Source organism: Quercus suber, unplaced genomic scaffold (genome assembly GCF_002906115.3).
Source record: "Quercus suber isolate HL8 unplaced genomic scaffold, Cork oak 2.0 scaffold_677, whole genome shotgun sequence".
NCBI classification, from domain to species: Eukaryota; Viridiplantae; Streptophyta; class Magnoliopsida; order Fagales; family Fagaceae; genus Quercus; species Quercus suber.
This window is the reverse complement of record NW_027070118.1, coordinates 158,012-169,507: the sequence shown is the minus strand read 5'-3', so window position 1 is coordinate 169,507 and position 11,496 is coordinate 158,012. Positions and strand designations below refer to the sequence as shown.

Below are 11,496 nucleotides of genomic sequence, written 5' to 3'. Positions count from 1 at the left end.
TCGTCGTATCCTGATACACATCGAGGATAGATGTGATGAAGTGAGAATGGAAGTCAATAGAGAGGTCCTCAAGAAGAGACAAAAGAAAGCGAGCACGAGGCTCAGTGATAGAGTTATAGTGAGACAAACGAGTAAGAGTAAATGTCATCACTATGTTAAGGAACCTCGGCCTTTGGTAAAGCCCGAGCATAGTGTGTTTTGCTTACCACCCCATGAGGAAGGTGTCTCACAAAAGTGAGACAGAAGCTTGTTTTTAGACATAGTCTGAAGACGCTCACAACCGAGGTAGTCAGGATGCGTTACCCTTGGAACGTGTAGTACCTCGGATATAAGATCTGGGGTAACTATGATACGTGTACCTTAGAATGTCATGACAAACTGAGGTACAGAGGTATCTATACCATGTATATTGGAGTAAAACTACTGTATAAACATGATGGGACACCTCATGGGTCTCTTAAGTAGAGATTCTCGGCCTTGAGTCCGAATGATAGAGGGGAAAGGAGTGTCGAAAAAGTCCGATAGGATAACCTAGCATTCCGGATGAACGCCACGTTTCTGGAAGTTCTCCGAGAAGTCCTTTCGGGCCTTCCTATCACGGAACTGAACATGAAGAGGGGGAATGGGATTAGAAGAAGAAGACCCAGAACCAAGAGGATTCCGAGCCAAAGTGGATTTACGCGCTTTGGGTGCTGTAGCGCAGTTTATCTCTAAGAGAGAGAGAGAGAGAGAGAGAACACAATCACAACTCAGAAACAAAGAATAGAAAGGAAAGAACATATGCATGAACGTGTGACGTGCAAAATTTAAAAAGCATTATGGGTATAAACCCAATCCAAACCTATCAACACACAATCAACACTAGACAAACACACATCTAAAATGCATGAAACATTGTTATAATGTAGTGAGAATGCAATGCATGAGTATATAACACCAAATCAACAACACCTAACCCAAAAATTTCACCAAAAAAAAAAAAAAACTCAAAAACCCCAAAATTTTTAAAAAAACCCAAAACCTAGGTCTAAAATGCATGAATGCATGTAAATGAAGGGTTGAAGAACACTTACCAAGTGATTAAGGCTTGATCTAGGCTAAAAATCACGTGGGTAGAGAGAATGGAGTGAAAGAAAAGTGTTTAGGGTGAGGGAGAAAGATTTTTTGTTGAGAGAGAATGAGAAAAGTGAGATCAGATTCGCCTCAGCTATATATAGAAAACTCAGCTTGATGGATCGACGTTTCTGTTGAGGATCTGTCGTGCACTAAATCCCGATAGAAGTGAATCTATCGAGGTGCTGCCGAGGATTTGTCGACGGCAAAATGATTTCGATGGATCGAGAAGCTGTCAAGAATCTATTGAGGAGAAACCTAGAAATCTCGATGGATTAAGATTCTGTCAAGATCTATCAAGAAGAGAGAAAGAAGGGCTCGATAGAAAGAACTCTGTCGAGAAGTTGACGAGATTGACAAAAAAAGGTGTTTTCAAGAAGGGAAAAACATATAAGGATGAACACAACAAGCAAGCTACCCAAACAAAGATCTAATCAACATGTTAAGCTCTCAAAACATCTCTCAACATATAAGCAAAGCATTCATAGATCCAAAACACACACGCACACACACAAAAAATAATTCTAACCAATTTTATATTTCAAAAACAAGTTAAGACAGTTTAGTGAGCATATATTAACACATGTATTCTTTGTGATGGCCAAATCATATTGTACCTGCACATGTATTAAAAGTAGGAAAGAGTTTGAGTGTTGTGTGTGAAAACATAGCAAGAGTGCATAAGTGTCTCATGTTATGAAGATTTGAGATATGAGAAAATCAAATACACTCACACACAATCATAACTGCTTAATGGAGATTATTACCTTTGAGGTCCATCCTATAACTCCCACATCTTTCAAAAACACGCTTGCAACCATATTTAAAAGTATTTTGATTCTTTTTGCTTTTATTTTCTTTGCATATTTTTCTTTTTGAACATATCATGCATGGATATATAAGAGAGAGAAGAAGTAGCCAATTATGTAAGCCAAAACATCACAATTTTGCTATGCTGAAGATCTTCCCCTCTCCACTTTTTAAGGTGCCCTTTTCAATATGGGAAACTATGGATTGAAACAAATAGCAAGTATTTATCAAATTTTCCCACTCTTCCCCATCTTTATTGACAAGAAACACATCACTAACACTAGAAATCAATGTTCATCCAGATTCAAGCTTTTAAAGTTGTAACATCAAACCCTGAAGATTAGCAACTATACATTCAAGCCCTCAAAATCAAGGATAGAAGGTTGCATAAGTTGTAGAATAGCAACTATACATTCAGTCTGGGTTCTTTTTTTTAAAAATTAATAAAAATTCTTCCTTAACATTCACACATTCCTGTAATGTTACAAATAGTGGGCCTACTAGATAGAATCAATGGTGATGGTGTCATTGTGAGTTTGGCCTAAATTTGACAAAGTTGCTAGTAATTTCTGAGAGATAATTAAAATAATAAATCGATGTTTCAGCCAAATGATAGAAGTAGTAGAAGAGGAAGAAGTTACCATTTATTGGTTCAAATTTGCTGACACACGCTCACACACAGATTTTAAGATTTCATCTACATGCCCTTAAGAAAACCATTGGTGACAGTGTCGTTATGAGTTTTGCCAGAATTTGATAAAATTACGGAAGGTCATTGTTTATTTCCCTGAAATCAAGAAAATGAGCAAGGCCCATATAAATATTAAAAAGCAAATGAAACAGAAAGAGGATGAAATAAGCGTCCGTTTAAGATCTACTTATTTTGATTAAACTAAAAACTTTTTGCTGAAAGTACGGTAGATAAAGGTAAAAGTTAGTTGAAATAGTACAGTAAGACCTATGGATAGTAGCAAAAAGTGCAGTGAAACCCATAAATAGTAGTAAAAATAAGCTGAATAGTAAAATAAGTTGACAAAACTAATTTTTGCCAAACAAATCCTAAGTAGGAAAAAGTTACCTATCCATATCAAGCAGATGACGTTTCAGAATCCGAGGACATTTCAAAATTTCAATCCTTAAAGAAGAGCATAATTCGAATCCCTAAAGAAAACCATGAGTTATTTGAGATTAGTGTACCGAAATCAAGAAAATGAGCAAGACCCATATAAATATTAAACTGCAAATGAAATAGAAAGTGGTAGGCATTTGAGTTGTTTACTTTTACATGCAAATGAGTTAAAATTTTGTGACTCTGTTCATTTGATTAGTCCATCTAAAATTTGAGCTTTTTATTATTTTAAATTATTTGTGAAATTTTATTTAAAAAATCAAGCAATTTTGGATACATCATAAACAATATAGCTGAATCTAAGCAACAACAATAAACTCCGCTAATTCAAATTTATGTGAATATGATAAATTTCATAAATCTACATTGTTAGTAATTTATTTTCTTTGGGAATTTTAACAAGAAAATGAGAATATTTAATGATAGATATTGTTTTCAAAATAAAAGAAGAATAAGGAGAACGAGTTACCACGTCATAACCTCAGGATCATCAGCTAATTTGATGATTGGGATGTGAGAAATGTTGTGCCAGTCCTCTCCTGTCTCTCTTCGGCAACGTTTCTTGATAATTTGACAATCACCGATCTCCAATTCCTTTAATGGAGTTGTACGCAAGAAATCCGGCAATGACTTCAACTTTCCACATTTGTGAATTTTCAACTTTTGAAGACATGGCATTATAGTAATACAGTCTTTGTCTTCTTTTCCTCCTCTCGTTCCTCCAATCCATTCTTCCCACTCGAACAAACCATAAAACGTGAGATATTTCAAATTTGGGAATATTTTCATGTCTTCTTTCTTGTTTTTAGATTCTATTCCCAAAAATTCAACTCCCACTTTTTTCAATCTATGCGCAAACACTATAGTTAATGATTCGAGGCACGGATTCATCCCCAAAGGAGGCAAACTCATTAACTCTATGGTGTGACCGAGATAAAGCTCTTTTAAATTGGTTAAAGACGCCAACCAAATAGGAGACATTGTGGTGCCCACGTACTTACTAATGCGTAACTTCTCCAAGCCTTGAGGTGGCTCTAACGCATTTAACATTAATACATTACTTTGAATTCTTCTATCATTTGGAGCTAAGGCAATTGGACTATCCCCTTTATTAAAATATAGAGACAAATCACGAAGGTGGTGCAAAATTTTTAGTTCTTCAAGTTTACATCCTTTGCTATCCTCATCACTTATGAGGACACCATTTAATGTTCTAAGAGACGTCAATCTTCCAATCCCTCTTGGAATCACTAAATTATATCCAATAAGAAGTCTTAAGTTAATTAATTTACCTATCCCCTGTGGTAATATTCTAGGCTGAGAAATAGGAACATGCCTAAGTCTCAAAAATTGTAAATTGCATAGATTACATATAGTTTCTGGCAACACCCATTTGCCACAAGAAAAACGCTCTTTGCACCAATACAAATCAAGATACCTTAAATGTATTAAATTTCCTATTGTATCCGGAAGTTCCATTCCGAATTGCAAAGTCAATACCCGTAAACGGCTAAAATTTTGGACTAAATTGGACATGTTATAATCACCATGATTAAAAAAGATGACAGTGCGTAGATTTTTGGATCTATCAGTAGATGGAGGAAATTGGGATCCTATTGTATATCCCAAATGTTGAGCTTCAGTAATTGACTGTGCAAAGTCATGTACTATATCATGCATTTTGTACCTCGTTCCAAACTGTATATATTCCCTGCATTCTTGGAATAAAGAGCGAATTACTAAATTTTCAAAGTATTCTTGTGCCATGATTTCCACCTCCACATTTCCCTTTGACTCAACAAATCCATGTGCTGTCCACATATATACCAACTCATCGACATAAAAGACATGATCTTTCGGAAAGATAGCACAATATGAGAAACACCGTTTCAGTGGTGATGACAAATCATAATAACTCAATAACAACGGTGCAAAAAGACCTCTTTCAACATCTTCTAATTCCCACAAATTGTTATTCAAAACATTCCTCCATTCTTCTCTACTTTTCTTAAAGTGCAGAAGACTCCCTAGAGTCTTTGCAGCTAAGGGCAAACCTTTGCACTTCTTTGATATTTGTCTGCCAAAGTCTTCTAGTTGTTCACATTGCTGAGGATCCTTATCAAAAAATGCTATTTTACTAAACACCAACCAACAATCTTCCTCAGACAATTCCTCCAACTTGATCGTATTTGCACTTTCCATCATCTTTGCAACTTTGTCTTTACGTGTGGTGACTAGAATTTTACTACCTTGGGAACCACAATTTTTGAGTGCATCTCTAAATGGCTTCCACATTGCATAGTCTTCAGTCCACACATCATCAAAGACAAGAAAAAACTTCTTTCTCCCAATTAATTCACAAATTTTTTCCAACAAACTGTGCAATTCAGTAATTTTGGGGTCACCACCTGCAAGAGCTTCAATGATTGCTTTGGCAACTTTACATTGATCAAAAGGTTCAGAAACACAAACCCAAATTCTTTTCTCAAATTGATCTTTCACCTCATGATGATTAAAGGCTAGTTGGGCAAGAGTTGTTTTTCCGATACCACCCGTGCCCACCAAAGAGATGACATGGGGGCATTTTTCTTTTTCAGTACCCTTGCCCAATAGGATGCTCACTAGATCATCCTTAACCTTATCACGACCGAGAATATCAGACACATCGACATAAGAAGTAGTTTTTGGTCTCTCAACTACTTCTTCTATGGGCCTACTCAATTCAAACCCGTACGTCTCCCTCTCTTTGTAAATCTCATCTAATTTTTCGGTAAGTTCTTTTATCTTATGAGCAATATCAAGATGCTGTAAAAGATTAGGAACTGAGAAATTGAAGTTGGGGGTGATGGTCCATACCTTCCTCTTCTTAGCAGTACTAGTTTCAGCTTTTTCTTCTTCTTCGAATTCTTTTTGTTGTTTCTCAATCTCTGCTTTGATCATGACAGTGTTCCAGTCATCCAACACGTCGTCGATCTCGTACGATACGCCTTTGAGCTTATCTAACCAAAGCTTCACAGCTTCCTCCTTCAGCTGCCTCTTCTCAGCATCATTGAGCACTGCCTGAATGGTACGGAATTTGGTTTCAAGCTTTTGGACTTCTTCCTTAACAGTTACAGTCAACTTGAACTCTGAAGAAATTAAAGAACCAAGCCGCTCCACGATTGCAGAAAGTAGAGCACCAGCCATACTTTGGAAATGGAAATTTGCTGAATAACACAAGACAATAGAAGAGTCAGTGAAAGAGTTGGTAGATGGTGAAATGGTTGATTATTCAGGAGAAACCAAATTGCAAATGGTCTAGCTGCTCAAAGTGCATACAATAATGAAGTTGAGGGCCCCCGTTCTGGTATCTCAAAAAGAGAAGGCCACCTGGACAATCATTGAATAAGTCCAAATTGTACATCACCATCCACCCCGGAATCCACACTATAATCTAAAAAGCAGAGACAGCTCAACTGATGTGCACCCTATATAACTCCAAACAACTCAAACCAAACACCATCATTATTTTTATAATAAATTAGCCAACTTTCAATTAAAATATTAAAAGTTTGACAAAGACATTTTTGGTTTCCATCAAGCGTTCGAGATTTTGCAATGTGACAGTTTGACTGCAATGACCATCGGTATGGTTCTTAGAAAGTTCAAGGAGTTATTTCCATGATATTGTTGAAGTGTAGAAAGCGTAAATATGGTACCTAGAAGGTTCAAAGAGTAACGCTCAAGTCTCCTCTTCCTTACAAATAATTAGAGGTTTCTTGGAGGAAGACTGTTGCAGTTTCTTTTCATCGAAATTGAGGATTTTATTATTATTTTTTATAAAAGTTTTAAATTAAATTACGGTGAAAATTATTGTTGAGGATGTTTTTTATTTGGTTGGGATTAGAGTTCTGAGAGTTGTGATGAAAAGCAATAACTATGGTACTCAAATTTGGTTTGTTTACTTTGTTATCAAATCAAGCTTAACACAAAGATCGATTTTTATTTTCAAACTTGATTTTTAAAAAAAAAAATTCTCAGTTGAGATTAAAGTTGTTCAAGAGCTTTGTCCTGTCCATTAAAGTTTATTAACATAACATAACTTTTACTTATAATTACTGCATAGCAGCAACGTAATAGTACGCCGTGTCATTAACCGCATAATCTTTCTTTTATTTATTTATTTTTTATTTTTAAAATTTTTTGATGATATTTAATATATAAATAGATTGACTTTACACATTCATTTGGGACGATTTTAATTTTATATATAATTTTGCCTTTATATATTAATCTACTTTAATTTAGATATTAATAACCAAATAATAAAAAAAAAAAATTATGTACATATCGATCTATACTATATATATAATATTGGAAGTTTTGCAAATAAAGTTTACAAAACTCTTTTTGCGCTACATCATTAGTATCGTTTCTTTTTCTTTTTCTTTTTGTTGCATTTTTTTACTTTGTTCAACCTTTCGTCTTCTTCAACTGTTGTCTTCTTAGTTCAATCTTTCATCTCCTCCAATCATTGTTGTTGGACCGTGTGCCTTACCGATCCATCCAATGACCAATTGGTGAAGGATGAGAGGGCACAAATCTTTTATAGCATTCGATTGCAGACCAAGCCCATTGGTATTGGAGCGAATTGTGAAATCCCTCACAATCCCTCCCTCACAATGCGGCTCCAACGACTAGAACCTATGACCAGGCTCTGATACCGCTTGTCAAACCATGTGCCTTACCGATCTATCCAACGACCAATTGGTGAAGAATGAGGGGGCACAAATCTTTTATAGCATTCGATCGCAGACCAAGCCCATTGGTATTGGAGCGAATTGTGAAATCCCTCACAATTGTCTTCTTAAAATTTTCATTTGATTCTCTTTATAGATATAAAATTTTCTCATTTATATATTCTTAAATTCTACTATTTCACTTTTTTCAATCATTTATCAACTTTCACCCTTCATCTTCCATCTTAATTTTCATATAAATATTTTATTACTTCATTTCCACCTTTCTCCCATATTTCTTCCAAGTTGTTCACGACAAAAAAATGTTTATACTCTCTCTCCCTCCAATTTTGTTTCTCTTTTGGTGATTTTTTTTTTTTTTTTTTTTTTTTCCATTAATAGTTTTTTTTTTTGGTTGTTATTGTTTATTTAACTGTCACATCACATTTGTTTCTCTTTTTGGAAAATTTGTATTGACTTTTATGTATATATGAGTATTTTGGTATTCCAATTCCATATCACAAGATCTTTTTCTTTACCCATTTGATAAGGAAGAATCATAGCAAGTACCATGGGCTTAACCCGTCAGCTTCTGCTCAGGCTGACGGGCCAGTCACGACGGACGTTGAGAACTCTAATACGCTGACGGAAAAAGACACGCTGACAGTAAGGGAAATCCGAGAAAAGCTTAAGGGCTAATTATGTTCAAAAAGGCTGACGGCCCTTTATCGACGTAGGGAACAAGACAAGTCGACGGGTAAGAGGCCGACGGTTCCAATAAAACCTTTACTTGGCCACCACGCTCAATGATAGATTCCTATAAGGAAAGGATTCCGCAATCTACGCTCATAAGGATTCCTATATGGAAAAGACTTCTGCTCCAAGGAAGAAAGGTCAACCCCCTACTACGATAAAAGCCCCAATACCTTTACAAATCGAGGTACGCATAATTAACCCCTCTCTAGCACTCAAGAGTTGAAAGAAGTTCTAACTTGACCTTCGGAGGGTATTTGGCCGGCACCACACCGGTGCTCTCTGTTAGGTCTTCTCCTTTTTATTGTGCAGGTGTCGTTTCGAGCGTACAAGTATTGTGCAACTCACTGGTGAGATCCTCGGCATCATCAGTTGGCGTCGTCTGTGGGAAATCGAAATTAAGCCATACTATCGTTTCCCGGACTAAAGAGTTGCATGGTACTCACTCGCTCGATGGCAACTACTAACGACGTGCAAGGAGAGGAACCACCCACGACTGCCCTCGAGAGACAAGTTCGGACTCTCGGTGCCGCTGTGGAACGTCTCACCAAGCAAAACCTTGATTTGGAAGAACAGCTGCGACAGAAGAATGCAGCACTGAATGACCAACAAGAAGATCAGGAAGGAACCAGCGCCCCAAAGAAAAATCAGGAGATACCTGAAGGCAGCCACGCCCCGAGCAAACCGGAAAGACACAACTTGAGCATGCCATCCCTCACGGATGCGACTCCACCGCACATTATTGCAGAGATGCAGGCAATGAGGGAACAGATGGAGGTCATGATGAACGCACTCAAAGGACGAGTCTCCAGTGACCTCGACGATTTAGTAAACCGCACCGACTCGCCTTTCACTGCAGCCGTAAACTCATTCCCCCTACCTCACAAATTCCGCATGCCGCATATAGACAGCTACGACGGAGTGAAGGATCCTCTGGACCACTTGGAAACTTTCAAAACTCTGATGCACCTTCAAGGAATAGCGGACGAAATCATGTGTAGGGTCTTCCCTACAACGTTGAAGGGACCTGCAAGGGTATAGTTCAGCCGACTGACGCCCAACTCCATTAGCACCTTTAAGGAACTAAGCGCTCAGTTCACCACACACTTCATTGGGGAGCACAGGTATAAGAAGTCCACGGCATGCTTGATGAGTATCAAGCAACGAGAAGACGAGACGCTGAGATCTTATATTACGCGTTTCAATAAGGAAGCACTGTCGATTGACAAAGTCGACGACAAAATACTTGTAGCAGCCTTCACAAATGGGTTGCGAAAGGGTAAGTTTTTGTTCTCTCTATACAAAAACGACCCGAAGACCATGTCGGAAGTACTCTACAGGGCCACCAAGTATATGAATGCCGAGGACGCGCTACAGGCCCGGGAGGAGAAGCCAAGAAAAAGGGAGAGGCAGGAAGACGCACGACAAGATCAAGGGCGGAAGAGGCCGAGAACAGGAGATCGAAGAGACGAGAGGCGTTCTAAACCCCCGGGAGAAAGGTTCACAAGCTTCACTCCACTAACCACCCCGATAGATCAAATCCTAATGCAAATCAAGGACGAAGGGGCACTGACTTTCCCTGGAAAGCTGAAGGGAGATCCTAACAGACGTTCGAGGGACAAATACTGCTGCTTCCACAGAGATCACGGCCATGACACCGCCGACTGTTACGACTTGAAACAGCAAATCGAGGCCCTCATAAGACAAGGAAAATTACAGAAGTTTGTAAGCAAGGAAAGAACGGATCCGCCACCTCAGGAACAGCCCCCCAGACGGGATAATGACCGCCCTAGACCTCCCATTGGAAAAATAAGGATGATTGTAGGAGGGATGGCTACCGGGTCATCCAAAAAGGCTCGGAAAACATACCTCAGAATGGTCCAGAACGTCCAGCTGACGGGCACAGTACCAACAATAGCTCGAAGGGAAAGCCCCGTCATCGGGTTCTCCGAAGAAGATGCGCGACGTCTTCACCATCCGCACGATGCGATTGTTATCAGCCTACAAGTGGGAGACTATAACTTACATCGGGTGTTGGTCGATAACGGAAGCTCGGCGGACATCCTTTATTACCCGGCATTCCAGCAGATGGGAATCAGCAGAGAACGATTGATTTCGACAAATGCTCCACTCGTCGGTTTTGGAGGGACGAGGGTGTTTCCGCGGGGCGCAGTCACGTTGTCTGTAACGGCAGGCGACTATCCCCGGCAGGTCACAAAGGATGTGACGTTCCTCGTGGTCGATTGCTTGTCTGCCTACAATGCTATCATAGGGCAACTGACCCTTAATTCATGGAAAGCGGCAACCTCGACCTATCATCTAATGATCAAGTTCCCCACTGAATACGGGGTAGGGGAACTACGCGGAAATCAAGTGGCCAAACGCGAATGCTACGTGGCTATGATGGAAATGGATGATCACCTCTAAGCCATAAGCATAGAAGAGCATCGAAGTACGACGGAGCCCGTCGAGAAGCTTGAAGAAATATTCCTTGACGACTCCAGACCGGACCAAACCACAAAGATTGGGACCCTAGCAAGCCCCACGGTCCGACAAGCGCTTACAGCCTTCCTTAGAGAAAATCGGGATGTATTCGCCTGGAGTCACGAGGACATGCCAGGGATAGACCCTTCAGTCATGGTGCACAAGCTGAATATGTCACCCTCTCTTCCACCCATCCCCCAAAAGAAGCGGGTGTTTGCCCCCGAACGGGATCGAGCCATAGCTGAAGAAGTTCGCAAACTACAGGAGGCAAACTTTATTAGAGAAGTTTACTACCCCGACTGGCTAGCCAACGTAGTGATGGTTAAGAAAGCTAGCAGGAAGTGGAGGATGTGCGTGGACTTCACTGATCTGAATAAAGCATGCCCCAAAGATAGCTATCCCCTCCCGAGGTTCGACACTCTAGTTGATTCTACGGCTCAACACCAGCTATTAAGTTTTATGGACACTTTCTCCGGATACAACCAAATT

The 11,496-nt window shown here is 39.2% G+C and overlaps 2 protein-coding genes across 3 annotated transcripts; one reads left to right on the top strand and one right to left on the bottom strand.

Moving 5' to 3' along the window:
* Positions 1 to 8: 8 nt before the first annotated feature.
* On the bottom strand, positions 9 to 6,377 carry LOC112003706 (putative disease resistance protein RGA1). Of its 2 annotated transcripts, XR_010626004.1 has the most exons (3): positions 3,522 to 6,377; positions 3,002 to 3,084; positions 9 to 2,710 (listed from the first exon to the last, which is right to left on the bottom strand). XR_010626004.1 is itself a non-coding variant. In XM_065766065.1 (2 exons), exons 1-2 carry the CDS (start codon positions 6,236 to 6,238, stop codon positions 2,686 to 2,688), a joined length of 2,742 nt encoding a protein of 913 aa, XP_065622137.1. In that variant the 5' UTR covers positions 6,239 to 6,377; the 3' UTR covers positions 9 to 2,685. The 2 variants fall into 2 exon arrangements, 1 of the variants encoding a protein (XP_065622137.1); XM_065766065.1 differs by lacking the exon at positions 3,002 to 3,084.
* A 3,295-nt stretch (positions 6,378 to 9,672) lies between these two features.
* LOC112003925 (uncharacterized) lies at positions 9,673 to 10,950 on the top strand. Its single transcript, XM_024036151.2, has one exon. The coding sequence runs from the start codon at positions 9,673 to 9,675 to the stop codon at positions 10,948 to 10,950; it is 1,278 nt and encodes a 425-aa protein (XP_023891919.2).
* Positions 10,951 to 11,496: the final 546 nt, after the last annotated feature.

Bases quoted from the DNA above. Each gene is read 5' to 3' on its own strand.
- LOC112003706 (XM_065766065.1), bottom strand. From the start codon at position 6,238: ATGGCTGGTGCTCTACTTTCTGCAATCGTGGAGCGGCTTGGTTCTTTA. The intron at 2,711-3,521 runs GTAACTCGTTCT...TCTTGATTTCAG, and splicing joins GATCCTGAGGTTATGACGTG to GGAAATAAACAATGACCTTC.
- LOC112003925 (XM_024036151.2), top strand. From the start codon at position 9,673: ATGAGTATCAAGCAACGAGAAGACGAGACGCTGAGATCTTATATTACG.